General features: G+C 44.9%; 1 protein-coding gene across 1 annotated transcript in view; it reads left to right on the top strand.

Moving 5' to 3' along the window:
- ARHGEF28 (Rho guanine nucleotide exchange factor 28) overlaps positions 1 to 25,999 on the top strand; it is a 265,840-nt gene that overhangs the window by 60,852 nt on the left and 178,989 nt on the right. The window contains exon 3 of the mRNA XM_038765447.1: positions 1,460 to 1,753. Coding sequence (XP_038621375.1) covers positions 1,460 to 1,753 — 294 coding nt within the window. The remainder of the gene's footprint in view (positions 1 to 1,459; positions 1,754 to 25,999) is intronic.

The raw sequence follows: 25,999 nt of genomic DNA, 5'->3' as shown, positions 1-25,999 counted from the left end.
GCGAATATAAGTATTGAGTCCAGTTTTCTCATTATTTTGAAGGTGCAGAAGGTCGAGTATCTGGATTGGGCATAGCAAAACTGCTGTGAACTTGAGCAGAGCAGCAATTATTAGCCAAAGACAACCTCAGAGGTTAACTTTCAAACGTGGGTCCCACCTTGGGAACAGAGGTGGGGCAAGAAAAGTGGGCACTCTTGAATGATTTGCTTTGGGAATTCAGCTTGAAATGCTTTCTAAATGTGGGATGCCATATAGGTCATATAAAAGACGTGATCTCTCAGGATTTAACATTCCCATAAGACCATCTGAATAACTACGGAACGTTTCCTTTTATGGTTTTGTGCAGCCTAGTTCTTTGAGGCCTTGGCTGTTCCCCAGGATTATTTGCTGGGATTCCCGCGATATCAGAGAAGTAGCTTTTGGGGCGTGGCGTGAGAAGAGTATGGGATTTTAGGAACATAGGGACTTCTGGACAGGAAGTGCTAAGGGATGTTTTATGTGAAGGGACATCCAGGGTCAGGAGCAAGGGGCAAGGAATCTTGTGATGAGGCCCCTCTTCTGAGCCTCCCTCTCTGAACTCCAGTCCAAATTTGGAGGTGTGAACAAGACCAGACCCAGTGGGCCACGGGATCCAGGGCAGTAGGCGCATTCAGGGGCCTGCCAGTTTAGAGAATGGATATTTCTCCCTTAGGTTTCTCCTTCCCTCCTCTCCCTGCCCCAACCAACCCAAGGGGCTGTGCCATCTTCCTGGGCCTTAGAGCCTCCCCACACTCAACTCATTGTGGGCAGGGAATGTGTATGTTTGTTGTTGTTGTAGTGTACTCTCCCAGGTGCTTAGTACAGTGCTGGTTGCTATGTCACATTGGGCAGTGGAAGACAAAGTCCTGAATGTTTCAAAAGCCTGGGCCATTATGCACGTGCAGGGCTTGGTTCCTTCCATTTGGAATCAGTCATTCAAAAATGCCATTTTTAAAAAACTACCTTCAGTAGTTCTTGGAGATGGACTCAGAGGGAATCCTGAAAAATAACTGGCTAATGTGGGTGGTTAAGACCCCAGAAGCTTCTGGGTCCTAGTGTTGTGGCACCGTGTTAGCAGTCTGCTCTGGTCACTTCAGCCTTGAGTGGCTCTGGCAAATAAAACCTGTCTGTGTACCACTGCCCATAGGTTTGCTCGTTGCATTTTGTGTCCCAGCGGGAGCCCGCCCGATAGGGATCAGAGAGAGCTAGTTGTGCCGAGCAAAGCCGTAGAACAGGAATCAGCCCCTCCACTGAGTTTCTCAGTCCTGAATTCTCAGAACAGAGCCTTGTCCACTGTTCCGGATGGGAGATCCCATTGTCCTCGTGGAACTTTAGATCTTCAAACCTGTGTCATGTCTCAGAGATGCAAAAAGACCATGTGCTGGCTCCTGTGACTTTCAAGGGATTCACCCGGCTGCCAATCTTCCCTTCCTCCCTCCAGGTCACGAGTTTCGGGAGATGGTGCTGGTGTCCGTTTGCCTCTACTCGGATGGGTATTCACCCGTGACCATGGGCTGCTGCTCTGTGACCTATGTGGACAACGTGGCTTGTGGGCTGTCTCGTCTCCTCGTGAGCCAGGTGGGCTGCCTGACCTCGAGGAGCCATCAGACTCTCCTCGGCCAGTGTGGCCTGACGGTGAAGGACCTGTTTGACTTGGAGGAGGACCTGGTGTTGGCTGTTGCCCATATGGAGTTGCCGCCCATGTGGAGCGTGCTGGGAAATTCCTCAGCCGAAGGTAGGTTTTCCTGTCCAAGTCCATCTGCTGGCTTATAGCCGATGTTCACGACCTTCTGGGAGATAGGTTTTGCTGAAGGAAAGGCACAGTAAGGCCTTAAGTTTTGTGGACAATGTCACTGTCTGGTTAAGAGATTGGGTCATATGTGTCGTTCCCTCCCCCACCACCCCAGCCCTCAAGACAACAGGCTATTGTACCTGAATCTCCCCTAAACTTAATCTCTCATGGGGAAGATATTCTGCCCAACAACAAGGTGAAATCAAGGTTTTGGCCAGATTGACTGACTGAAACGGGTGAAAGCTCTCATCGTGAAACATTCATAAAATATGCGGTCGTACAGGAAATGTAACCATGATATTTACACGTGTCAGTTTTTTAATCTCCGTATCCCCAGCAGGGATGTTTAATTTACACCCACTCCGGGAATGAACCCTCTGGTTGCTATGTCACATTGGGCAGTGGAAGACAAAGTCCTGAATGTTTCCACAGCCTGGGCCATTATGCATGTGCAGGGCTTGGTTCCTTCCATTTGGAATCAGTCATTCAATAGCATTTATTGAGTGCCTACTAAGTGCTTGGGAGAGTACAGCAGAATTGTACTGCTCCCTGCCCTCAGGTTAACTGACACTGTAGCTGAGGAGATGGACATTATCGTCAATTACAGATAAGAGGAAGTAATAAGAGCATGTAAGATCTGAAAATAAGGGCTGCTGGGCTTGGGAAAGGGAGATGAAGTGGGGAGTTTGGATCCCACTAGATTGGAAACGCTTTGCGGGCAGGCAGCATGTCTATTTACTCTGTGGTACTCTCCCTAGCATTTAGTAAAGTGTTCTACAGATTGCAGATGCTCACTGAATACTGTTAATTAAATAATTAGAAATTAAATTTCAATCCAGTGTCTGGAGTTGATAGGATTTCAAGTAACCTCCTGCTAAAGAGTCAACTGTGGGAGTTCCCTATTCTGTAACTATTCTGGCTTTATCTAAAATTTTGGAGAGACTTTGTCTGCAAAATGTGTTGCAAACTTTACTGTTGCTAGGATGAATGACTTCCATAATTTGACTTCTACTCCTCTGTGTGCTCTCAAAGTCCATTAGAGCTTGCCAATATTTCTAGGACTGTCTCTCTTCCATAGGGTGGAAGCTCCATGTGGGAGGGTAATGGATCATGTCTGGACTGTGAGCCCACTGTTGGGTAGGGACCGTCTCTATATGTTGCCAAATTGTACTTCCCAAGCGCTTAGTACAGTGCTCTGCACACAGTAAGCGCTCAATAAATACGATTGAATGAATGAATGTACCTCTGTACTTCTCAAACCTAAAGTCCAGGAATTTGCATTCAGTGGACAATAAATAAATGCAGCGCTTCCAAAACTACTTAATCATAGAGCCCTAAGTTGGGTCTCTTCTAAAGAGAACCACATCAAAGGCAAAGCCCTTGAGGAACTCATTCCCTTTTCCTCCCCCTTCCCAGCACAGTTGGGGTGTGTGTTTGTGTGTGTGTGTGTGGTGTGTGTGTGTGTGTGTGTGTGTGTTCGCACGCACATACACTTGCACTCTCTTTGGAAAGTACCTCAACAATTACTAGTGGTCAGCGTGGGACAAGGTTTAACAAAACAATCTCTCTTGGAGAAAGAATCCAAGAATCCACTGGGAGAAGCAACGTGGTCTAGTGGAAAGAGCATGAAGGTGAGAGTCAGAGGACCTGGATTCCAATCCTGGCTCTGCCACACTTCTGCTGTGTGACCGGGCAAGTCACTTAACTTCTCTGAACCTCAGTTCCCATATCTGTAAAATGTGGATTAAGACGGTGAACCCTAAGTGGGGAGAAACCCCCCTTCTAGACTGTAAGCCCACTGTTGGGTAGGGACCGTCTCTATATGTTGCCAACTTGTACTTCCCAAGCGCTTAGTCCAGTGCTCTGCACACAGTAAGCGCTCAATAAATACGATTGAATGAATGAATGAATGAATGAGAAAGACTGTGTCCAATCTGATTAGCTTTCATCTCTCCCAGTGCTTAGTGTAGTGCCTGGCTAATAGTAAGCTCTTAACAAATGCCATTTAAGATAAAAATTCCTTGAGAGTTGTCCAGGGGCACCTTCCTTTGTGTATTATCAACCGCTGTTCTTCCCACTCAGCCCATGCCAAGTCTTGCGCCTCAGCCTTTTCTCCCCTAGCCTTACATTCAAGAGTCTCAACCAGTTCCTATCTCTTTCCCTTCCCTACCAGTCCCTGACCTGACTACTTCCTCGGACAAAATCACTTGGAGTCCTGAGCCCCAGACCCCAATACCTCCTTAAACCTCTGATCTGGAGGAGGAGGCAAGTTTGTGTCGACCTCCTCCTGGTGAAGCGTCCTCTCCTTTGCCAGGGTGAGCTGCTGTGGAGAGAGCCTGCATCCCCTGCTACTGTTCCTCTGAGATTTTTGAGGACAGCCAAAGCTAAACGTACTTTTTGGATTTACCAGTCTGTAATGGGGTGTGCAGCTTTGCCCAAAATCCCAGCTTTGCCACTTGTCTGCTCTGTGACCTTGGGCAAGTCTTTTCAGTTCTCTCTATCTCAGTTTCCTCAGCTGTGAAATGGGGATACCTGTTCTCCTTACTTAGACTATGAGCTTCATGTGGGAAAGGGACTGTGTCTGACCTAATTAACTTGTACCTCTCTCAGTGTTTAGAACAGTGTTTGACACATAGTAATCGCTTAACAAATACTATAAAAAAGGCAGATCTCCCTTCTTTTCATGACTCTGCTGCCTCTCTAGTTATCCTGTGAAAATTATTTGCAGAATACAGAATGTGGGATGATATTTCTTGTCTTAAAAGTCTGAATTGTGAGGCTAGGGAGTGCAGAGAAAGAGCACAGCAACTGGGTCTTGGATGGAAGCAAATATTTTTTTTCCCTAGGTTCTGCATCAGTCGATCATTTATTGAGTGCTTACTGTGTGGAGAACACTGTATTAAGAACTTGGGAGAGTACAGTATAGCAGTATTACAGACACATTCCCTGCCCTCCCAAGCTCGATATAACTAAATTATGGATAGAGACATAAGTGGTGTTGGGCTGAGGGCAGGGGGATGGATAAAGGGAGAAAATCAGGGCGATGCAGAAGGGAGTGGGAGAAAAGGAAATGAAGATTTAGTCAGGGAAGGCCTCTTGGAGATGTGCCTTCAATAAGGCTTTGAAGGTGGGGAGAGGAATTGTCTGTTGGATATGAGGAGGCAGGGCATTCCAGCCCAGAGGCAGGATGTAGGTGAGTGGTCAGTGGCAAGACAGGTGAGATCAAGGTACAGTGAGTAGGTTAGTATAAGAGGAGCAAAGTTTGCGGACTGGGTTGTAGTAGGAAAATAGCAAGATGAGGTAGGAGGGGGCAAGGTGCTTGAGTGTTTTAAAGCCTATGGCAGGTAGATTTTGTTTGATATGGAGGTGGATGGGCAACCACTAGAGTTTGAAACATGGCCTGAACGTTTTTGTAGAAAAGCGATGCAGGCAACGGAGTGAAATATGGCCTGGAGAGGGGAAAGCCAAGCGGTTAGGAGGCAGCAAGGAGGCTGATGGAGTAATTCAAATGGGATAAGGTGAGTGCTTGGATTAGCACGGTAGCAGTCTGCATGATCCAGACTAAGAGGTGGGACAAGTTGGGTCAGAGCAGGGAGTCCCAAATTAATAATGTACTGTCCCCCAGACAAAGTGCTGAGCTCGAAGAGGCAGTGGTGACCAGGAACCTTGTTTTCTCAATTTATACTGGATGTTTTGGGAGCTACTCTGTAGGTGGTGTTGTAGTGGCAGTAGTAGCATGTATTGAGCACCTTCTGAGGGCAGTGCACCGCAGTAAGCCCTTGGCAAGAAGAGCAAGACCCGTTCCCCGCTCCCAGAGAACTTACACTCTAAGGCAGGGAGACAGACGAATACAAGCGGTAGAAACAGAATATGTAAAATTGAAGCTTCATTTGAATGTACATAAAGACCTACCCATGGTGCTGAGGATGGGCAAAAATCAATACATCATTGCGAGATGCATATATATCATACATATATATATATATATATATATATATATATATATATATATATATATATACACACATATATCCCTGTATTTATGTATATATGTTTGTACATATTTATTACTCTTTTTATTTATCTTGTACATATCTACTCTATTTTATTTTGTTAGTGTGTTTGGTTTTGTTCTCTGTCTCCCCCTTCTAGACTGTGAGCCCGCTGTTGGGTAGGGACTGTCTCTATGTGTTGCCGACTTGTACTTCCCAAGCGCTTAGTACGGTGCTGTGCACACAGTAAGCGCTCAATAAATATGATTGATTGATTGATTGATGAGGCAGATGTCTGTCCTCCAGACATTACCAAGCTAGGGGGGCTGGGCCAGGCCCTATACAACGGCGGCTGCCCCCGCCCCACTTGGATCCCGTTGCCTTTCTCAGTCATTGTACCTTCCAGCCTGGGAGATGGGCTGGCTTCCTCCTCCTTGCCGTCCCAAGATGGGAGCAGCTGTCTTCTATTTATACCCGACCCCGGGGCGGCAGTGCGTGGGTGTGAGAGTGTGGGGCTTCTTCGTTCATTCGCTCAGTGGGGTGAATATACAACATGAAACAGCCGCCGCCTCAAACATTTGAACGACTTGACCCCTCTGTGCTATTCCCAGGCAGGGTCCAGATGTGTCGATGAGTTGTGTGTGTGTGTGTGAGAGAGAGAGAAAAAGAGAGCCAGTTTTCCGATAGCAGAGGGGCTCTGCTTCTGATCATCATCATCAATCGTATTTATTGAGCACTTACTGTGTGCAGAGCACTGTACTAAGCACTTGGGAAGTACAAGTTGGCAACATATCTGATGTACTCCCCACCCCCACCAAAGCGAGCCTGGTGCTGTAGTATGCACCTATCCACTCTGTGTGTAGGTCATTTATTCCTCAGCACTCATGTACCTATGCATTTTTATTGTTAGATGATGATGATGGCATTTATTAAGCGCTTACTATGTGCAATGCACTGTTCTAAGCGCCGGGGAGGTTACAAGGTGATCAGGTTGTCCCACGTGGGGCTCACAGTCTTCATCCCCATTTTACAGATGAGGGAACTGAGGCACAGAGAAGTTAAGCAACTTGCCCAAAGTCACACAGCTGACAAGTGGCGGAGGCGGGATTTGAACCCATGACTTCTGACTCCAAAGCCCAGGCTCTTTCCACTGAGCCACGCTGCTTCTCATTATAATAATAATAATAATAATAATGGCATTTGTTAAGTGCTTACTATGTGCGAAGCACTGTTCTAAGCACTGGGGGAATACAGGTGATCAGGTTGTCCCACGTGGGGCTCACATTCTTAATCCCCATTTTGCAGATGAGGCAACTGAGGCCCAGAGAATTGGAATGACTTGCCCAAAGTCACACAGCTGACAAGTGGCAGAGCCAGGATTAGAACCCATGACCTCTGGCTCCCAAGCCCGTGCTCTTTCCGCTGAGCCACGCTGCTTCTCATAGCCACGCTGTTTCTCGTAGATATCTTCAGATACATTCAGTGATCTATTCAGCTACTTTTTCCCCTCCGGCCTTCTCCATCTTCTTCGTCCTGACCCCTCGCTCCCTCTCTGTGATTCACTTTTAGCCCGGAACTGTCTAACCACGGGAGGGGAGGCAGAGAAAGCCAAGTGGGCCTTGTGGAAGAAAGGAAGACCAAGGGTGCTGGTTCATCCTGTCCCTTTTTGAAGGTCTCAAACCCCAGAAGAAGCTTTCCCAATAAGGAACAAGAACTGTGTGTCCAGCGCATGGGCCCGGAGTTGATTTGGCCAAACTGAGTTGCCGTTTACCTCGTCCACGGCGTTGAAGACTGTGTGCCCCACTTGGTCTTCTAGACTGTGAGCCCACTGTTGGGTAGGGACCGTCTCTATATGTTGCCAACTTGTACTTCCCAAGCGCTTAGTACAGTGCTCTGCACACAGTAAGCGCTCAATAAATATGATTGAATGAATGAATGAATGACTGGGGCGGGGGGGGGGCGGCTGGGGATTTGAGTGAAGCGGGGTCTCCGTGCAGGCTGGCAGGGGACTGAACTGCAGGCCTCTGGAAATGGGCCCAGACCCTTGGCTCTTCCCATTCTCTGGTAAACTCTCCCAATCCTCCAGGGGAAGTGGGATGGAGGAGGGGAGAAGGCATTTCCTGGAAGAATGGCAGGCAGAGATACCAGGAAGATAAGGCTAAGTTCTGGCACACTCTCACATGGGTGAGTGCGTGTGTGTGTGTGTACACGTACACATTTTCTAGACTGTGAGCCCACTGTTGGGTAGGGACCGTCTCTATACGTTGCCAACTTGTACTTCCCAAGCGCTTAGTACAATGCTCTGCACACAGTAAGCGCTCAATAAATGCGATTGAATGAATGAATCTGACACGCAGGGAGCCATATGTGCACAAAAGACCGGCAAATAGATGCTTGCTTTTTTTTACATTTTGGGGGGTATTTAAGTACTTACTATGTATTAAGTGCTGGGGTAGATAATAATAGTAATAATAGCAATTATGGTATTTATTAAGCACTTACTGTGTGCTGGGCAATGTACTAAGCGCTGGGGCAAATCGGGTTGGACCCAGTCCCTGTCCCAGGTGGGGCTCACAGTCTCCAATTCCCTTTTTACAGATGAGGTAACTGAAGCCCAGTGAAGTGACTTGCCCAAGGTCACACAGCAGATAAGTGGCAGAGCTGGGATTAGAACCCACAACCTCCGACTCCTACGTCCATGCTCTTGCCACTGGGTCATGCTGCTTCTCCACAGAAGCTAAGCAGTCCATGTCCCACTTGGGACTCATTGTCTTAAAAACCCATTTTACAGATGAGGCCACCTAGGCATGGAGAATAGTAATAATAAGAGTAGTAATGGTATTTGTTAAGCGCTTACTATGTGCAAAGCACTGTTCTGAGCACTGGGGGTGATACAAGATGATCAGGTTGTCCCACGTGGGGCTCACAGTCTTAATCCCCATTTTACAGATGAGGTCACTGAGGTGCAGAGAAGTGATGCGACTTGGCCAAGGTCACACAGCAGATAAGTGGCAGAGCTAGGATTAGAACCCAGGTCCTTCTGACTTACAGGCCTTGCCTTTGCCTTAGAGAAGCAGGGTGGCTCAGTGGAAAGAGCACAGGCTTCGGAGTCAGAGGTCATGGGTTCAAATCCCGGCTCCACCACATGTCTGCTGTGTGACCTTGGGCAAGTCACTTAACTTCTCGGAGCTTTCAGTTACCTCATCTGTAAAATGGGGATGGTGACTGTGAGCCCCACGCGGGACAAAATGATCACCTTGTATCCCCCCCAGCGCTTAGAACAGTGCTTTGCACATAGTAAGTGCTTAACAAATGCCATCATTATTATTATTATTGTCCATTAGATGATGCTACATCTCCATGCAGAAAGAGGTGTGTGTGTGCATTCATGCCCACACACCAGACACAAGGAGATATACATGTGTGCACATAAGGTAGAGGCAGGGAGGTGTGTGTGCGCACACAGAAGACACATAAAGAGAGATGTGTGCACACCAGATAAAGGTAGGGAGACGCATGCATACACGCATCCACCAGACATAAGCAGGGAAATGCACATTCATTTGCACCAGGCTCTGACAAGGAGGGGGATATGCATACAACATTCACACACAACCAAGACATGTCCTCCTGCCATCTCAAGCTTGACATGTCCAAAACAGAGCTTCTAATCCTCCCACCCAAAGCCTGTCCCCACCCGACCCCGACTTTCCCATCACTGTAGGCGGCCCCACCATCCTTCCTGTCTCACAAGCCCGTAACCTTGTCGTTGTCCTTGACTCCTCTTTGTCATTCAACCCACATAGTCAATCCATCGCTAAATCCAGTTGGTCCCACGTTCACAACATCGCTAAAATCCTCCCCTTCCTCCATCCAAGCTGTTATCATATTAATGCAAGCACTTAGCCTATCCTGTCTTAATTACCATCTCAGCCTCCTTGCTGACCTCCCTGCCTCCTGCCTCTTCCCACTCCAGTCCATACTCCACTCTGCTGCCCGGATCATTTTCCCTCAGAAACGTTGAGACCATGTTTCCTCACTTCTCAAGAAACTCCAGTGGTTGCCCATCCCCTTCTACATCAAACAAAAACTCCTCACCATTGACTTTAAAGCAGTCAATCACCTTGCTCACCTCACTACTGTCCTACTACAACCCCGTCCACAAACTTCATTCCTCTAATGCTAACCTTCTCACTGTACTTCAGTCTGGTCTATCTCGCTGCCACCCTGTCTCCCACATACTACCTCTAGCCTCCAGCACCCTCCCTTCTCATATCAGAAAGATAATTGTTCTCCCCCACTTCAAAGCCTTATCGAAGGCACATCTCTCTCCCACATACTACCTCTAGCCTCCAGCACCCTCCTCCCTCCTCATACCAGACAGATAATTGCTCTCCCCCACTCCAAAGCCTTATTGAAGGCACATCTCCTCCAAGAAGCCTTCCCTGACTAAGCCCTCCTCTCCTCTTCTCCCACTCCCTGCTGTATCACCCTGACTTGCTCCCGTCATTCATCCTCCCTCCCATCCCCACGGCACATCTGGATATACCCGTAATTTATTTATTTATGTATATTATTGTCTCCCCCTCTAGCCTGCGAGCTTGTTGCAGGCAGGGAACGTGTCTGTTGTTGTATTGTAATCTTCCAATTGCTTAGTACAGTGCTTTGCGCACAGTAAGTGCTCAATAAATACGATTGAATATGTAACAGGCATTCAGGGACACGTGCAGTTATGCACAACAGAGACATGCATGCATTCACAAGAGAAGTGCAGGGAGATAGATATGCACATAAGACATGCGGAGAGGGGTGTGCAGACACACATAAGGAGGTGCACACACAGCAGACTGTGAGCCCGTTGTTGGGTAGGGACCACCTCCATATGTTGCTGATTTGTACTTACCAAGCACTTAGTACCGTGCTCTGCACACAGTAAGGGCTCAATAAATATGGTTGAATTAATGAACAGACCCTCGGGGAGAGCCATGCATGCCTATGCCCACACCTGGCACATGCGTGGGAAGCCATGCACATATTGCGATACAAACACTTCCACAAAGGCAGAGAGATGTTAAAAGGCGAAGACCAGACTGAGGCCTACAAATTAGAACACTTCAAGGTAAGCTTTCTCCTCAAGCATTTTTTTTTTCAAAACATTCACAGAAGGAAAAATCTGAGATGAAGAATCCTGCTTGCACAATGTTGCAAAATGCAGTTTTCTGTTGGGGCGGTGAGAACCCCTGGGCTAGAGCATACAGTAGTGTCATCTGCTGAGCAGGGCTCAGCTGACGTTGCGGGATTGGGTTGCCTCAGTGGCACACTGAAAATGGAGGAGGAGCGGGTGAGGAGTTGGAGATAGAGGCTGGATAGATTTCTAATCATGGTCAACATATTGTAAATATTGACCGTGTGCATGTTCAGTGTAGTTCATTTGATTCATGATAAACACATTTTTAGACTGTGAGCCCACTGTTGGGTAGGGACTGTCTCTATATGTTGCCAACTTGTACTTCCCAAGCTTTAGTACAGTGCTCTGCACACAGTAAGCGCTCAATAAATACGATTGATTGATTGATATACACTTTAAACATGGAGAACTCACCTCCTCCAGGAGGCTTTCCCAGACTGAGCCCCGTCCTTCCTCTCCCCCTCCTCCCCCTCCCCATCCTCCCCCGGCTTACCTCCTTCCCCTCCCCACGGCACCTGTATATATGTATATATGTTTGTACGTATTTATTACTCTATTTTACTTGTACATATTGATTCTATTTATTTTATGTGGTTTATATGTTTTGTTTTGTTGTCTGTCTCCCCCTTCTAGACTGTGAGCCCGCTGTTGGGTAGGGACCGTCTCTAGATGTTGCAAACTTGTACTTCCCAAGCTCTTAGTACAGTGCTCTGCACACAGTAAGTGCTCAATAAATACGATTGAATGAATTGAATGACAGTACATTTAGTACATTATACACATTTATTTTCAAGGACATTATAACAGTGGTTTGAAAAAATTGGTTTTACCATTGCTGGGAATTTTCTGAACAGAACTTGGCCTTTTAAAAAACCCAGGTATTCATGGAAACAAATGTATTCCTCTTGCTTTCAGTGGATAATCCAATCTAACAGCCTGCATTTGTGAGACCCTAACCATAATGAAATGTTGTACTTTTGTTCCATGAAGCTTAAACCAGGCATTCAAAGACTAATTCATGCTATTTCGTTGTATATTACCTCTTGTTAGGAAAGACACAGATGCATATAAAGAAAATGGAGGCATGGAAATCTGCAGTGTGAGAATGGTGGAATCATAGTACCAAGCTGGTTATGGTGTCAAGTGCCTCCTGTGTGCTAGGTACTCTGCTAAATGCTGGGATAAATACAAAGTGAGCAACAATTTAATGCCAGGGAAGACTGATTCATGGAACAATCAGAGTGAATTATGTATGAAAGCTTACAAAATTCAAAAGTCCAGAATAACAGTGTTTAAAAGAAGTGGCGTCAGTAGTGCTTGAAAGGTGTAGCCCTCAATCTTCTTACTAACAAATCAGACTAACAATCAGTTGATCAATAAATGGTATTTATTGAGCACTTATGTGAAGAGCACTGTACTAAGCGCATGGGAGAGTACAACAGAATCAGTGGACGTGTTCCCTGCCCATAATGAGCTTACAGTCTAAAGTCTGCAGTCCCCAGTCCAAAGCCAGCTTCTTGCATTCCAGCCAAGTATTTTGTCTAATATCTACTTACCGCTTTTTATATATTTTTTTTGCCAGAGAATGGACCTGTTTCCCTACACATGTATTTAGAAGGCATCACACCTGTCTCCCGTGTCTCGTCAATCCCTTAAAATAAAAGTTATTTGAGGGTGAGACCTGTTTTTTAAAGATAGGGGCCTCCGCCTCCAGTGGATATTTGTCATTTATTGGTGGTCATTTGGCTTCCTCCTGCATTTCCTGCCAGTGGATATTTGTCACTGATTAGTGATCATGTTGCCTTCCTCTTGCATTTTCTGCCAAACCTAAGCTGGGCTTCATTTCAGTTCTAGTAAAGTCTGGGCACATTCTTGTATCGGGAAGGCATCAGAAATGGTAAAACTGGCAGGTCACAAGGAGAAAGGCATGGGAGCACATGAAACAAAGCAGCCTCACCATGGCTCCGCAGCTTAAAGATCATTATTCCCAGTGAAACTTAATTATGGGTTGTGCCAAAGGAAATAACCCAGGACTTGATTGTATTTTCTTCCATGACTAAAATTGAATTTATACTTCATAAAAACTGTGCATTCACCTCTTCTCGGAATAGCGCTCGTGGTCACGGGATGCTGTTGCAGGAATTCAGAACTGCTTTTTACATATCAATCAATCAATCAATCATATTTATTGAGCGCTTACTGTGTGCAGAGCACCGTACTAAGCGCTTGGAAAGTACAAGTTGGCAACATATAGAGACAGTCCCTACCCAACAGTGGGCTCACAGCCTAAAACATAGTCTTTTTGGTAACAATATGATAATTTGTGTTCACTGTTCTAATGCATTTATGTTTGCCTTTTGTTGGCTCAAGTCCTTTCTGCAGGTCTTGGCTTCCTTTTGCCTAAAAGATTTAGGATTAAAATCTCTAGTGCATTTAACCTGTCCAGAGAAGCTGCCATTTGAGAAATCAAATCAAATATGAACATTTATGGTAATTGCAAGATGATTCAAATTACACCTGATATAACTTAGTGGTTAGAGCAGGAGTCAGAGTGACCTGGCTTCTAATCCTGGCTCTGCCACGTCTCTGCTCTATGACCTTGGGCAAGTCGCTTCACTTCTCTGTGCCTCAGTTACTTTATCTGTATAATGGGGATTGAGACCATGAGCCCCAGGTGTTACGTGGACTTTGTCCAACTCGGTTAGTTTGCATCAATCCCAAAGTTTAGTACAGTGTCTGGCACGTAGTAAGTGCTTAACAAATACCACAAAAAAATACACCTGTTTCTTACATTTTTGCCTTACTCATTTGTATTCTGCAACTCTGTTCCCAAGCTCTTGCCGGTCATTTCACCACCCAAAATATTTCTATGTAAACACTTCTTGGGTGGAAGGCACTATGAGGTGGATGGTGTAAGGAAAGCCACCCCCCTTGTTAAGAGGGATACAAGATAATAATAATAATGTTGGTATTTGTTGAGCACTTACTACCTGCCAAGCACTGTTTTAAGTGCTGAAGTAGATACAAGGTGATCAGGTTGTCCCACATGGGGCTCACAGTCTCAATCCCCATTTTACAGATGGGGTAACTGAGGCACAGAGAAGTTAAATAACTTGCCCAAAGTCACACAGCTGACAATTGGCAGAGCCGGGGTTTGAACCCATGACCTCTGACTCCAAAGCCCGGGCTCTTTCCACTGAGCCACACTGCTTCTCAGATATTTTTATATATTTCAGAAGAAAAGGTAGGAGCCAAGGATTCATTCCGAGAAACATTGTGTTATTAACGTCATTTCTGCTCATTCATTCATTCAGTCAATTGTATTTACTGAGCGCTTACTGTGTGCAGAGCACTGTACCAAGCGCTTGGGAAGTACAAGTCGGCAACATATAGAGGTGGTCCCTACCCAACAATGGGCTCAACCATGTAGTGTTCTTGAAAGAACACTTCCCCCATCCTTCTTCATTCCTGTCCCCCCAAATCCACTGTGTTCCCCTATTCTGGGTTCTCTGCCGTCTCCTGGACTGGACCCCTCCGACCAGCCCCCCGGGAGTAGCAACGTAGTGGCAAGAGCCTGGGCTTGGTAATCAGAGGTCGTGGGTTCTAATCCTGACTCTGCCACTTATCAGCTGTGTGACTTTGGGCAAGTCCACTTAACTTCTCTGTGCCTCAGTTCCTCATCTGTAAAATGGGGATGAAGACTTAGATCCCCACGTGGGACAACCTGATCACCTTGTATTTCCCCCGCACTTAAAACAGTGCTCTGCACACAGTAAGCGCTCAAGAAATACGATTGAATGAATGAATGAAAGGGACCAAATCTAAGTCCCACCTTTGCATTCTTTTCCCGTGCTTAGTACAGTGCCCTACACATCAGTAAAATGCTTAATAAATACTATAATAATCATAACAATGAGTTTATCTCTAGACTGTAAGCTCGGTGTGGGCAAGGAATATTTCTACCAACTCTGTTATATTGTTATATTGTATTCTCCCAAGTGCTTCGTACAGTGCTCCACACACAGTAGAAGCAGTGTGGCTCAGTGGAAAAGATCACAGGCTTTGGAGTCTGAGGTCATGGGTTCAAATTCTGGCTCTGCCAATTGTCAGCTGTGTGACTTTGGGTAAGTCACTTAACTTCTCTGTGCCTCATTTACCTCATCTGTAAAATGGGGATTGATTGTGAGCCTCCCCGTGGGACAACCTGATCACCTTGTAACCTCCCCAGTGCTTAGAACAGTGCTTTGCACATAATAAGCACTTAGTAAATGCCATTATTTTTATTATTACACTTGATTGGCTGATTGATCAATGGGTTAGGAAGGCAAGTGTTTTGAAGATACTCCTATCATTGAAATGTTTTGATGCACAGTCCCAATTTATTATGCCCTCCAATATCAGAATATTCATTCATTCATTCAGAAGTATTTTTCGAGCGCTTACTGTGTGCAGAGCACTGTACTAAGCGCTTGGGAAGTACAAGTTGGCAACATATAGGGATGGTCCCTACCCAACAGTGGGCTCACAGTCTAGACTATTATGCCCTTAAACCTCCTTGCTATTTAGCATCGTCAATGACATTTGAGTATTTAATAATAATAATAATGGCATTTATTAAGTGCTTACTATGTGCAAAGCACTGTTCTAAGCGCTGGGGAGATTACAAGGTGAACAGGTTGTCCCACATGGGGCTCACAGTCTTAATCCCCGTTTTACAGATGAGGTAACTGAGGCACAGAGAAGTGAAGTGACTTGCCCAAAGTCACACAGCTGACAATTGGCAGAGCCATGCTGCTATTTACTGTGTACAGGGCACTGTACTAAGTGCTTGGAGAACATCTAGTACAACAGAGTTGGTAGACACTTTCCCTGCCCACTTACTATATCAACTACTGGAAGGTTGCCGAAACACTAAGTAGAGTCTGGCACAGTCCAGGAAGGCTGGACGCTTTGACCTATGCCATGTTCATGCCCACAGCTACTTAGTGGAAAGAGGGTGGGCCTGGGAGTTAGAGGCCCTGGGTTCTAGCACCTGCTCGATCACCAGCCCGCTGTGTGACCTTGGGCAAGTCACTTAACTTCCCCGTACCTCTGTTTCCTCATCTGTAAAATGTGGAATAACCTACCTGTTTTCCCTCCTACTTGGACTGTGTCTGACCTGATTATCATCATCATCATCATCAATCGTATTTATTGAGCGCTTACTATGTGCAGAGCACTGTACTAAGCGCTTGGGAAGTACAAATTGGCAACATCTAGAGACAGTCCCTACCCAACAGTGGGCTCACAGTCTAAAAGGGGGAGACAGAGAACAAAACCAAACATACTAACAAAATAAAATAAACAGAATAGATATGTACAAGTAAAATAAATAAATAAATAGAGTAATAAATATGTACAAACATATATACATATATACAGGTGCTGTGGGGAAGGGAAGGAGGTAAGATGCGGGGGATGGAGGGGGGATGAGGGGGAGAGGAAGGAAGGGACTCAGTCTGGGAAGGCTTCCTGGAGGAGGTGAGCTCTCTGTAGGAGCTTGAAGGGAGGAAGAGAGCGAGCTTGGCAGATGGGCAGAGGGAGGGCATTCCAGGCCTGGGGGAGGACGTGGGCCGGGGGTCGATGGCGGGACAGGCGAGAACGAGGTACGGTGAGGAGATTAGCGGCGGAGGAGCGGAGGGTGCGGGCTGCGTTGGAGAAGGAGAGAAGGGAGGTGAGGTAGGAGGGGGCGAGGGGATGGACAGCCTTGAAGCCCAGGGTGAGGAGTTTCTGCCTGATGCGCAGATTGATCGGGAGCCACTGGAGATTTTTGCATTTACCCCAGTGCTTGGCCCAAAATAGGCTCTTAACAAATATCCTGATTATTATTCCCCTTGTGCCACCCTGTGGATTGAATATCAGAACAGACTTGCATTGTAGGAGGAACTTCCTCCAACTTTGCAGTTGCATTTTATCCACATCATATAATCATCCACATCATCCTGTATATACGTATATATGTTTGTACATATTTATTACTCTATTTATTTATTTTACTTGTACCTATCTATTCTATTTATTTTATTTTGTTGGTATGTTTGGTTTTGTTCTCTGTCTCCCCCTTTTAGACTGTGAGCCCACTGTTGGGTAGGGACTGTCTCTATATGTTGCCAACTTGTACTTCCCAAGTGCTTAGTACAGTGCTCGGCACACAGTAAGCGCTCAATAAATATGATTGATTGATCATCCACATCCTTTTTCCTCTCCTCTTCCCCATCCCCCCCGCCCTACCTCCTTCCCCTCCCCACAGCACCTGTATATATGTCTGTACAGATTTATTACTCTATTTATTTTACTTGTACATATTTACTATTCTATTAATTTTGTTAATGATGCACATCTAGCTTTATTTCTGTTTATTCTGATGACTTGATACCTATCCACATGTTTTGTAGTCTGTCTCCCCCTTCTAGACTGTGAGCCTGCTGTTGGGTAGGGACTTTGTATGTTGCCAACTTGTACTTCCCAAGCGCTTAGTACGGTGCTCTGCACACAGTAAGCACTCAATAAGTACAACTGAATGAATGAATATAATGGCAACCCATGCCTTAGCAGACCCGATCACACATAAGAAAGCGACTGTGCTATAATAAGTGTGACTTAAGCTGTTTTTATTAGGCGAAGTCAGTGATCTGAAATACACCAGTGATCTGAAATGCACCTCAGAGGACTGGTTCAGCATGTTGCTGGGAAGCTCAAAGAACTAATAATAATAATTATGGTACTTGTTAAGCGCTTACTATGTGCCAAGCACTGTTTTTAAGTGCTGGGGTAGATAAAAGTTAATTGGTTTGGGCACAGTCCCCGTTCCACATGGGACTCTCAGTCTTCACCTCCATTTTACAGATGAGGTAACAGGCCCAGAGAAGTGAAGTAACATGCCCCAGATCGCACAGCGGACAAGTGGCAGAGCTGGGATTAGAACCCAGTTCCCTCTAACTCCCAGGCCTGTGCTCTATCCACTAAGCTATGCTGCTTCTAGAGGGAAGCCACTAGAGGAAAAGCAATGCACTGGCTGGTGAAGGTTTTACAAGATGAGGCTGAAATATCTGAACCACCTGGAGAGATGGATGGCAGCCTTCACTTAAATTACAGTTGGTCCCCAGATGGTATTCCAGCCGGAATGGGTTTTAGGGCTAAGAGGGTGCATCGATCCAAAGGTCTTATGATAGCTATTTATTAAAATGTAAGTGATCCATTCGATGGAGTTGTTTGGGCTGGATGCCCAGCCTGGCGCATCTCAGGCCTCCCACGAGGACTAGTGTAGATGAGTGTGGCTAAAAAGTGCCAACTGTTGGAGTGGGGCTGAAAAGCCCCACCCGCGGGTACTCTTGCCATGAGTTCTCTGAAATCTGCCTGCCTGCCACTCCTGAACCCTCTCCTTCAGAATCCCCTTCCATGCTACTCTCCTTCAGACTATAAGCTTGTGGTGGGTAGGGAATGTGTCGTGTTGTTATTGTACTCTCCCAAGCGCTTCGTACGTTGCCCTGAACACTGTGCACTCAGTAAATACAATTGACTGACTGACTTTCCCCCACTTTATTAGCCAGTGGGCATATTGGAATTATCAATCAATCAACCAATCAATCGTATTTATTGAGCGCTTACTATGTGCACAGCACTGTACTAAGCGCTTGGGAAGTACAAATTGGCAACACATAGAGACAGTCCCTACCCAACAGTGGGCTCACAGTCTAAAAGGGGGAGACAGAGAACAGAACCAAACATACCAACAAAATAAAATAAATAGGATAGAAACGTACAAGCAAAATAAATAAATAAATAGAGTAATAAATACGTGGTTATTATACCATAACATATTATAATTATATTATAATAATTATATTAATTATAATAATTATATATTATTATATATAATTATTATATATAATATAGTATATATTATATATAATACATTATTATATATTATATATTATTATATATATTATATTATATCGGCCATGTACCCATACATCCAGTGCCCTTCTAACAAGGGGTTGCGTTCTTCAAAAAAAACCTCCATTAAGGGAACACTCCAGCTGCGTTGTCCTTGCTTCCAGTGCTGCACTCAAGTTTGTTTCTTCCAGCACCACAGCATGCTAGATCGAAACGGTCTGATGTCGGACAAACACTACCTAACTCCCTATCTGCCTTCTGGCTAAATTGTTTAGTGAAAACACAGGTTAAGGACACACTAGAGCGTACCCACTCCTGGAGGTCTGGGCCCAGATCGAGAAGTGAGGCTCGGACCGGGGGATGTCAACAGGAGATCAGTAGAGAGAGCAGGGTGGTGTTTTGTCAGAAGGGAACAGCGAGCGAGGAGAGCAGTAAGAGAAACATGCAGGAAGGAAAGAAAAACTGGGATAAATAATAAGAAACACATGGGTCTCTACCCGAAAGAAGAAGACTGCATATTCTATTTCTAGTAGTCATGAATAAAACTCTCCAGGCTAAACCCAAGGCACTTAAATTCCCTGGTTAGCCTTACTCTTGGCTGGGGTTGGGATTTTAAACCCAAATTTCATCTCTTCTGGAGAGGAGTACGTAGGACTGTCTTTTGTACCAGATTCACTGAAGTTTTCAGTTCCGTACCAAATGTTCCTCCATGGATCGCTAATGGAAATTTTGTTCAACCTTAGTTGTCTTGTCGCTCGCTAAATTTCCTATTGAAGAAACTCCTCTCAACCTGGCAGGATGTGCAGATTGTGTTTGAATTTCACACAGACCATTAAAGTGGTCTTCAAAAAGAGAAGGCAGAGAGCCCCGTAGGGCTGTTACTTTGAACATTCTGTGAGGGATTCCCTGAGATTCCAGATTGTTCCTTAGTCACATAGCAAAGAGAACCATCAGTTCACCTCAAGCAAAATCTTCTTGAGAAAGAAGGGACGAAGAGGAGAAAGAGAAAGCATCATCATCAGGTGCTGCAAATATTAAACATGACAACATAACAAGGGTTCTTATCCCAGTTGTGCCACTCATCTGCTATGTGACCTTGAGTAAGTAACTTGAATTCTCTGTGCCTCAGCTTTGTCACCTCCTCCCTCTGATTTGATTGTGAGCCTCATGTGGTTCACGGACTGTGTCCAGTCTGATTATCTTGTTTCTACCCAGTGCTTATACGGTGCCTGGCACTTAGTAAGTACATATTGTACTTGTACATATTTACTATTCTATTTATTTTGTGAATGATATGCATATAGCTTTAATTCTATTTGTTCTGACGATTTTGACACCTGTCTACATGTTTTGTTTTGTTGTCTGTCTCCCCCTTCTAGACTGTGAGCCCATTGTTGGGTAGGGACTGTCTCTATATGTTACCGACTTGTACTTCCCCAGCGTTTAGTACAATGCTCTCCACACAGTAAGCGCTCAATAAATATGAATGAATGAATGAATAAGTGCTTACCCTGTAACATGAGCCCATTGTTGGGTAGGGACCGTCTCTACATGTTGCCGACTTGTACTTCCCCAGCGCTTAGTACAGTGCTCTGCACACTGTAAGCACTCAATAAATACGATCGAATGAACAAAAACACAGGGACCGCCTTTTTTTGGTTTGGGCTGTATGTTCTGCATAGGTTTTTTTCTGCCACATATGCACTTGCAGGTGAATTTCACCATCAGTGGTGTTTTCTAATATGAATGGCAATTGATAGTTATAATAATAGTAATAGTGGTATTTGTTAAGAGCTTACTTTGTGCCTAGTATTGTGCTAACTGCTAGGGTAGTTATGCAGTCAAAAATCAGTCACAGTCCCTGTCCCACATGGGGTTCCTAGTCCGAGGGGGACTCTGTAAAATTGGGTTAAAGTTGATTTTGAACCTCTCATGGGATGGGGACTATGTCCGATCTGATAATCTGGATCAACCCCAATGCTCAATACTTAGTAGATACCAAAATGATCATTTAATTAATAATCATTAACATTAAGTAATTGTGGTATTAAGCTCTCACAATGAACCTAAACCCTGTGATTAGTTCTGGGTTATACTCGAGATAAAACAGATCAGTCACAGGTCTCTGTCCCATCAGATCACACAGTGTGAGTGTAATGTATCACCCCCATTTTACAGATGAAGAAACCGAGTCCCAGTAAAGTGCTTTACTTGAGTCCACATAGAGGGTAAAGTAGCCAAGCTAGGACTAGAACCTTAGCCTATTGACTCCTAATTGTATGCTTTTTCCATTAGGCCATGCTACCTCCCTATGACGTGAACATATGCCCACCACTGCCAACTTCTCCCTTTGATTATGGGGATGAGGACAGAGAGGGGCAGGCTTTCAATGAGTCTTTTGGATCTTTTCAGCCCTGATTGGAAACTCTCAGGGCTGGTAGGAGAGCTGGAATAAGCGAGTCTGGGAGGCTGGCTCCAAGAGCTATGGGGGTGATCTACCCCATCAAATGGGCACCAATGACAGTGACCTCTTGAGATAGCCTTTCAGTGCCCGCCTGTCACTTCTCACAGTAAAGAACAGTCTAGGCTTGACTGGTCCTCTCCAGTATCTACCAACTGTTTCCTGTCAAATGACATTACCAGTCTTGTGGACCACCAATCAATCAATCAATCAATCATATTTATTGAGCGCTTACTGTGTGCAGAGCACTGTACTAAGCGCTTAGGAAGTACAAGTCGGCGACACATAGAGACAGTCCCTACCCAACAGCGGGCTCACAGTCTAGAAGGGAAGCAGCAACTAACTAATCCCTGTTTCATCTCATTGTCTCTCTCCTCCCCTGCCTCACCAGAGTCATTTCTTGCTGACTGTGGTCCTGAACAGAAGGGCAGCATTTTATGGGCAACCTGTATTTTATCTGCATAAAAGTTCACACTCTCCAGCCCACTGGTTTTTAAAGAAAATGTTGCTCTGGTCTTAGATGTGTGCCACCCTGTTTTTTTTTTTTTTTTTGGAGGTCACCTCTTTAAAACTTAGGCTAAAAATGAAAAACTAGCGGAAACTTGGTAGAGTCCCCATTTAAAATCTACATGTTCTATCCTGCCATCAGGAGCTCCACAGAAATCATCTGGTGGTCATATCTGTCTATGAGCTGGTGGTCTGGGTGGGAGGCCTCCCTCCCCAGTACTGGTGTGTATATGTGCATCAGTCCCTGGAGCCCTGCCCCTTTGTATTCCCCTGAAACTTGATTCCTTTTGATTGAGATTGTAATTTTTTTTCCTGGTGGGAAAAGAGATTATCTTTATGTGTGCTAGCTGCTTGTTTTATTCATGCACCTATATCCAGGATGCTTTGCCACCACTGAATGAGTATTGGGAATACATTGAATTCAAGGGTTTGGTTGCGTGATGGGAACAATAAATTCTTTTCTAGTTCGTGGATGTGGGGACACCCTGCCTGTCTTTATCCTCTTTCCTCCTTGCTATTTTATTACCATGTGAAAAATCTTGAAAAAATTTCCCAGTGGTAAGCATTATGACAATTTCATTGTCGCATTGAGCGCTTATTTGTGCAGAGCACTGCACTGAGTACTCACAATAGAGCAATAAAGAGAGACAATCCCTGCCCACAATGGGACAATTGTACGAGTTAGCTCAAGTCCTGAAGGGCAGAGATTTGTCTTCTAACTTTGTGGTGCTCTCCCAAGTGTTCACAACAGTTCTGTGCACACTGTGGGTAAAAATGGTTGGTTGATTGATGTTTGTGTCAGAGATCGTAGACTGCAATGGGGAGGATGGATGTGGCAGAGGATGTGAGCTGATTGTCTGGGGCAGTGCAGGTAAGGGGAAACGGTGACCCAAAGTTACCCTGGACCTTTACTTCTCAGGAGAGAGTCGGGATCCAGGGACCTTTCGAAGTTGATTGTCTCAAGGACTGTTCGGGGCTGCCCCCTGGCCTCCGTTGGATTCTGGGGACCAACCTCTTCTGGCCATCACAGATCTGCTGCTTTTCTGTTTTTTGTACCAGTCCATTTGGGCTTTATGTATTTTAATATGTGCCTTGCTTGTCTTAGAGGACAACCAAATGGATTCACAGAGACTGGAAAAAACACACAATATATTCATTTGGCATTATCTGACACAGCTGAAGCTTTTTCAAAGAGTCCAACTGGTGTCTGCATGGTCAAGGAGGCAAAGGGGGTGCCTGACAGATCAAAAGGGATGCCCAGCTGCGGGTTTGTCCAGAGCTTCGCCTGAGGGAGAAGCACGGCCTTAGTGTGAGTAGGGTGGGCTGCGTCCATCCTCCCTTATTTAGGATGGTGGGGATTTTTGCCCCTCCCCAGTGATGATGGGCTTGTAGGTGCTGAGAGGTAGCCCGGGTGGGGAGGTGCTGCTCATCCCCTCCTGGTGTGCTAAGCGGCTCACATAAAACAATAATTTTACATTTTCCAGTATTCTACATCTATGAGTAGCCCGCCCACGGGGCCACGCTTCCCAGAAATCCCGACTCTCAGTCCCAAAAACCTCTCTGCCTACCCACTGTCAGCATTAGCCAGAGAGAGGCACACTAGGTTACACTGATCTATAGATGGGAGGATGGGGGGAAAGCAGGTAAGTAGAGGAACAACATAAATTATGAGAAACTGAAATTTAGGGGAGAGGAGAAGGTTTCTGACAGGTGGTTTTTTTTTTTTTTGCAATGTTGCTTCTGTTTAAAGGGGACTGAATCATCCTTTCCAGAGATTTTGTGTGTGTGTTTGTGTGTCTGTGTGTGTATACGCACATGCACATGTTCACATGAATTGGCATTGAGGGTGGGCAGGGGTAGAGCAATGTCAAAGATGCCAACTTCTAGGACAAGCCAACAACTTTGCCTTTCCTTATATTTTAAGCTCCTTGTGGACAGGGAATGTGTATACCAACTCTGTTCATTCATTCATTCATTCAATCGTATTGAGCGCTTACTGTGTGCAGAGCACTGTACTAAGCGCTTGGGAAGTACAAGTTGGCAACATATAGAGATGGTCCCTACCCAACAGCAGGCTCACAGTCTCAATGTACTCTCCCAAGTGCTTGAATATTGTGCTTTCCCAACTCTATATACAATAAGCATTCATTAAATACCTGTAATTGCTGGATTATTCCTTAAAACAGGAAAAAACACTTCTATAGCAGTACCCATAAATAATATTCTTCTTTTAGAGAGTGCTAAGAATTCTAGAATTTATTTTGAATATCCAGTATTACTTATAGTACTCTCACTTAAGAAATAACCTGTGAAGTTTACGTGGCTTAAGCATGTTAGATAATGGCATCTCTGGTCTATAAGCACAAACGACTATTTTTGGCCGAATAGCATGTGAAAGATAGCACTTTGAAAATTAGTACCAAATGGTCACATATATGTAAATAATTAAAAATATTTCATTGTTGGTAGGTATTTACATTTGATTATGGAACCATGGTCATTGAGTTCTGAACTGGTTTTTAACATATTTGTTTTGTTTTGGCCCATAAAAAATTGATCTTGGGGATGTGTTAATACACCACATTGTTTCGTAAGGAAAGTTATGTTTTCTTTAGCACTCTTCCACTTAACACTCCATTTTTCATGGGACCAATTAAGAGAGCATTAATTCATGAGATCAGAGGGCAAATCCCAGGAAATTAATTGTACTTCGAGGGAAATCTAAAGGGAACTAAAGAATAAAGGTGTAGAAAGAGGGGAAAACAGACAAAAATGCAACTGTGGCATTTGACTTCAAATTAAGAGTGTCTGTAGAGTGTTTTGCTGCTGCTGTTGTGACACTGCTCCATTCAGTGCCTTGGGTCATACCTTTTTGTAATTGCCATTAGAAAGATTAAAGGTAATTCCACGACAAAAACAGGAACACCAGAGACCCGGCCACTAACTCCACAGGAGTAAGCTCATTTACTGGTGAGAGAACATTTCAGTTTAATTGCACAACTAAAAGCAAATTGGACCTTCTCCTTTTATTTCTCCGGGATTGCTCTTAGGGGCTCATGGCATCCTCAGCTGCAGGGTTCCTTAAGCACATCACAGAGCTGCCTCCTTCAAGTGAGCACTGTCTTCAGGCTGAAATTTCACCATGAAAGAGAGAGCTGAGTTGCCAGCTTTGAAATTTTATTCCTCAATGCATCAGCAGAATTTTTTTTTTACCCCCTTAACCTGGAACATCCTCCAAATCTGAGGGCCTTTAGTTCTCCCCTCCTTTAGATCTCCCTCGTTCTCCAATATACCACCTTTCCTCCACCTTTCTAAGCCCCATCCATCCACAGCAGTCCTTGGGATGCTTAGCTAAACTTTTATGTATCTTGACTTGGATTTAGTGAACTATGTCTTCTTTCATTCTACTGATATGAGAATGCTGGTATTAAAACATGTGAAATATTAAAATTTAAAACTGTCTATTTAGACATCACATTACTCACCAAGAGGGTGGGTAGGCAGCTGAGCCTGTGCCTGTTAGAATTGACCTAAAATAATAGGACACAATCCTGGAAACCTTTAGTTCAGTAGGGAGAGAGAGACAGGAATAAGTGGAAAAAAAATAAGGGCCCCAACTAGAAGTGATTAAATCTAGAGCTACTAACAGAACATTTCCCCAATATGCAAGATTTCCTTTAGTTTGTGAAAATGCTGAAAATGTCTAAAATGCTCAAAAATGGGAATCTTAGAACAGTTTCTCCTATTCCCTAAGAGAGTTCAAAAATTCTCCTCCATGTGTCTTCCCATGAGAAGTAGTGTGGCTCAGTGGAAAGAGCACGGGCTTGGGAGTCAGAGGTCATGGGTTCTAATCCTGGCTCCGCCACTTGTCAGCTGTGTGACTTTGTGCAAGTCACTTAATTTCTCTGTGCCTCAGATCCCTCATCTATAAAATGGGGATTAAGACTGTGAGCCCCACGTGGGACAACCTGATCACCTCGTATCCCCCTCAGAGCTTAGAACAGTGCTTCGCACATAGTAAGCGCTTAACAAATGCCATCATTATTATTATTTCCAGTGTTTAGTAGTGCTTTGAACACAGTCAGCACTTAATCAAATCAATCAAT

This window comes from Tachyglossus aculeatus, chromosome 23 (genome assembly GCF_015852505.1).
Source record: "Tachyglossus aculeatus isolate mTacAcu1 chromosome 23, mTacAcu1.pri, whole genome shotgun sequence".
In the NCBI taxonomy this organism is placed as follows: domain Eukaryota; kingdom Metazoa; phylum Chordata; class Mammalia; order Monotremata; family Tachyglossidae; genus Tachyglossus; species Tachyglossus aculeatus.
This window is presented reverse-complemented; position numbering and strand designations above follow the sequence as displayed.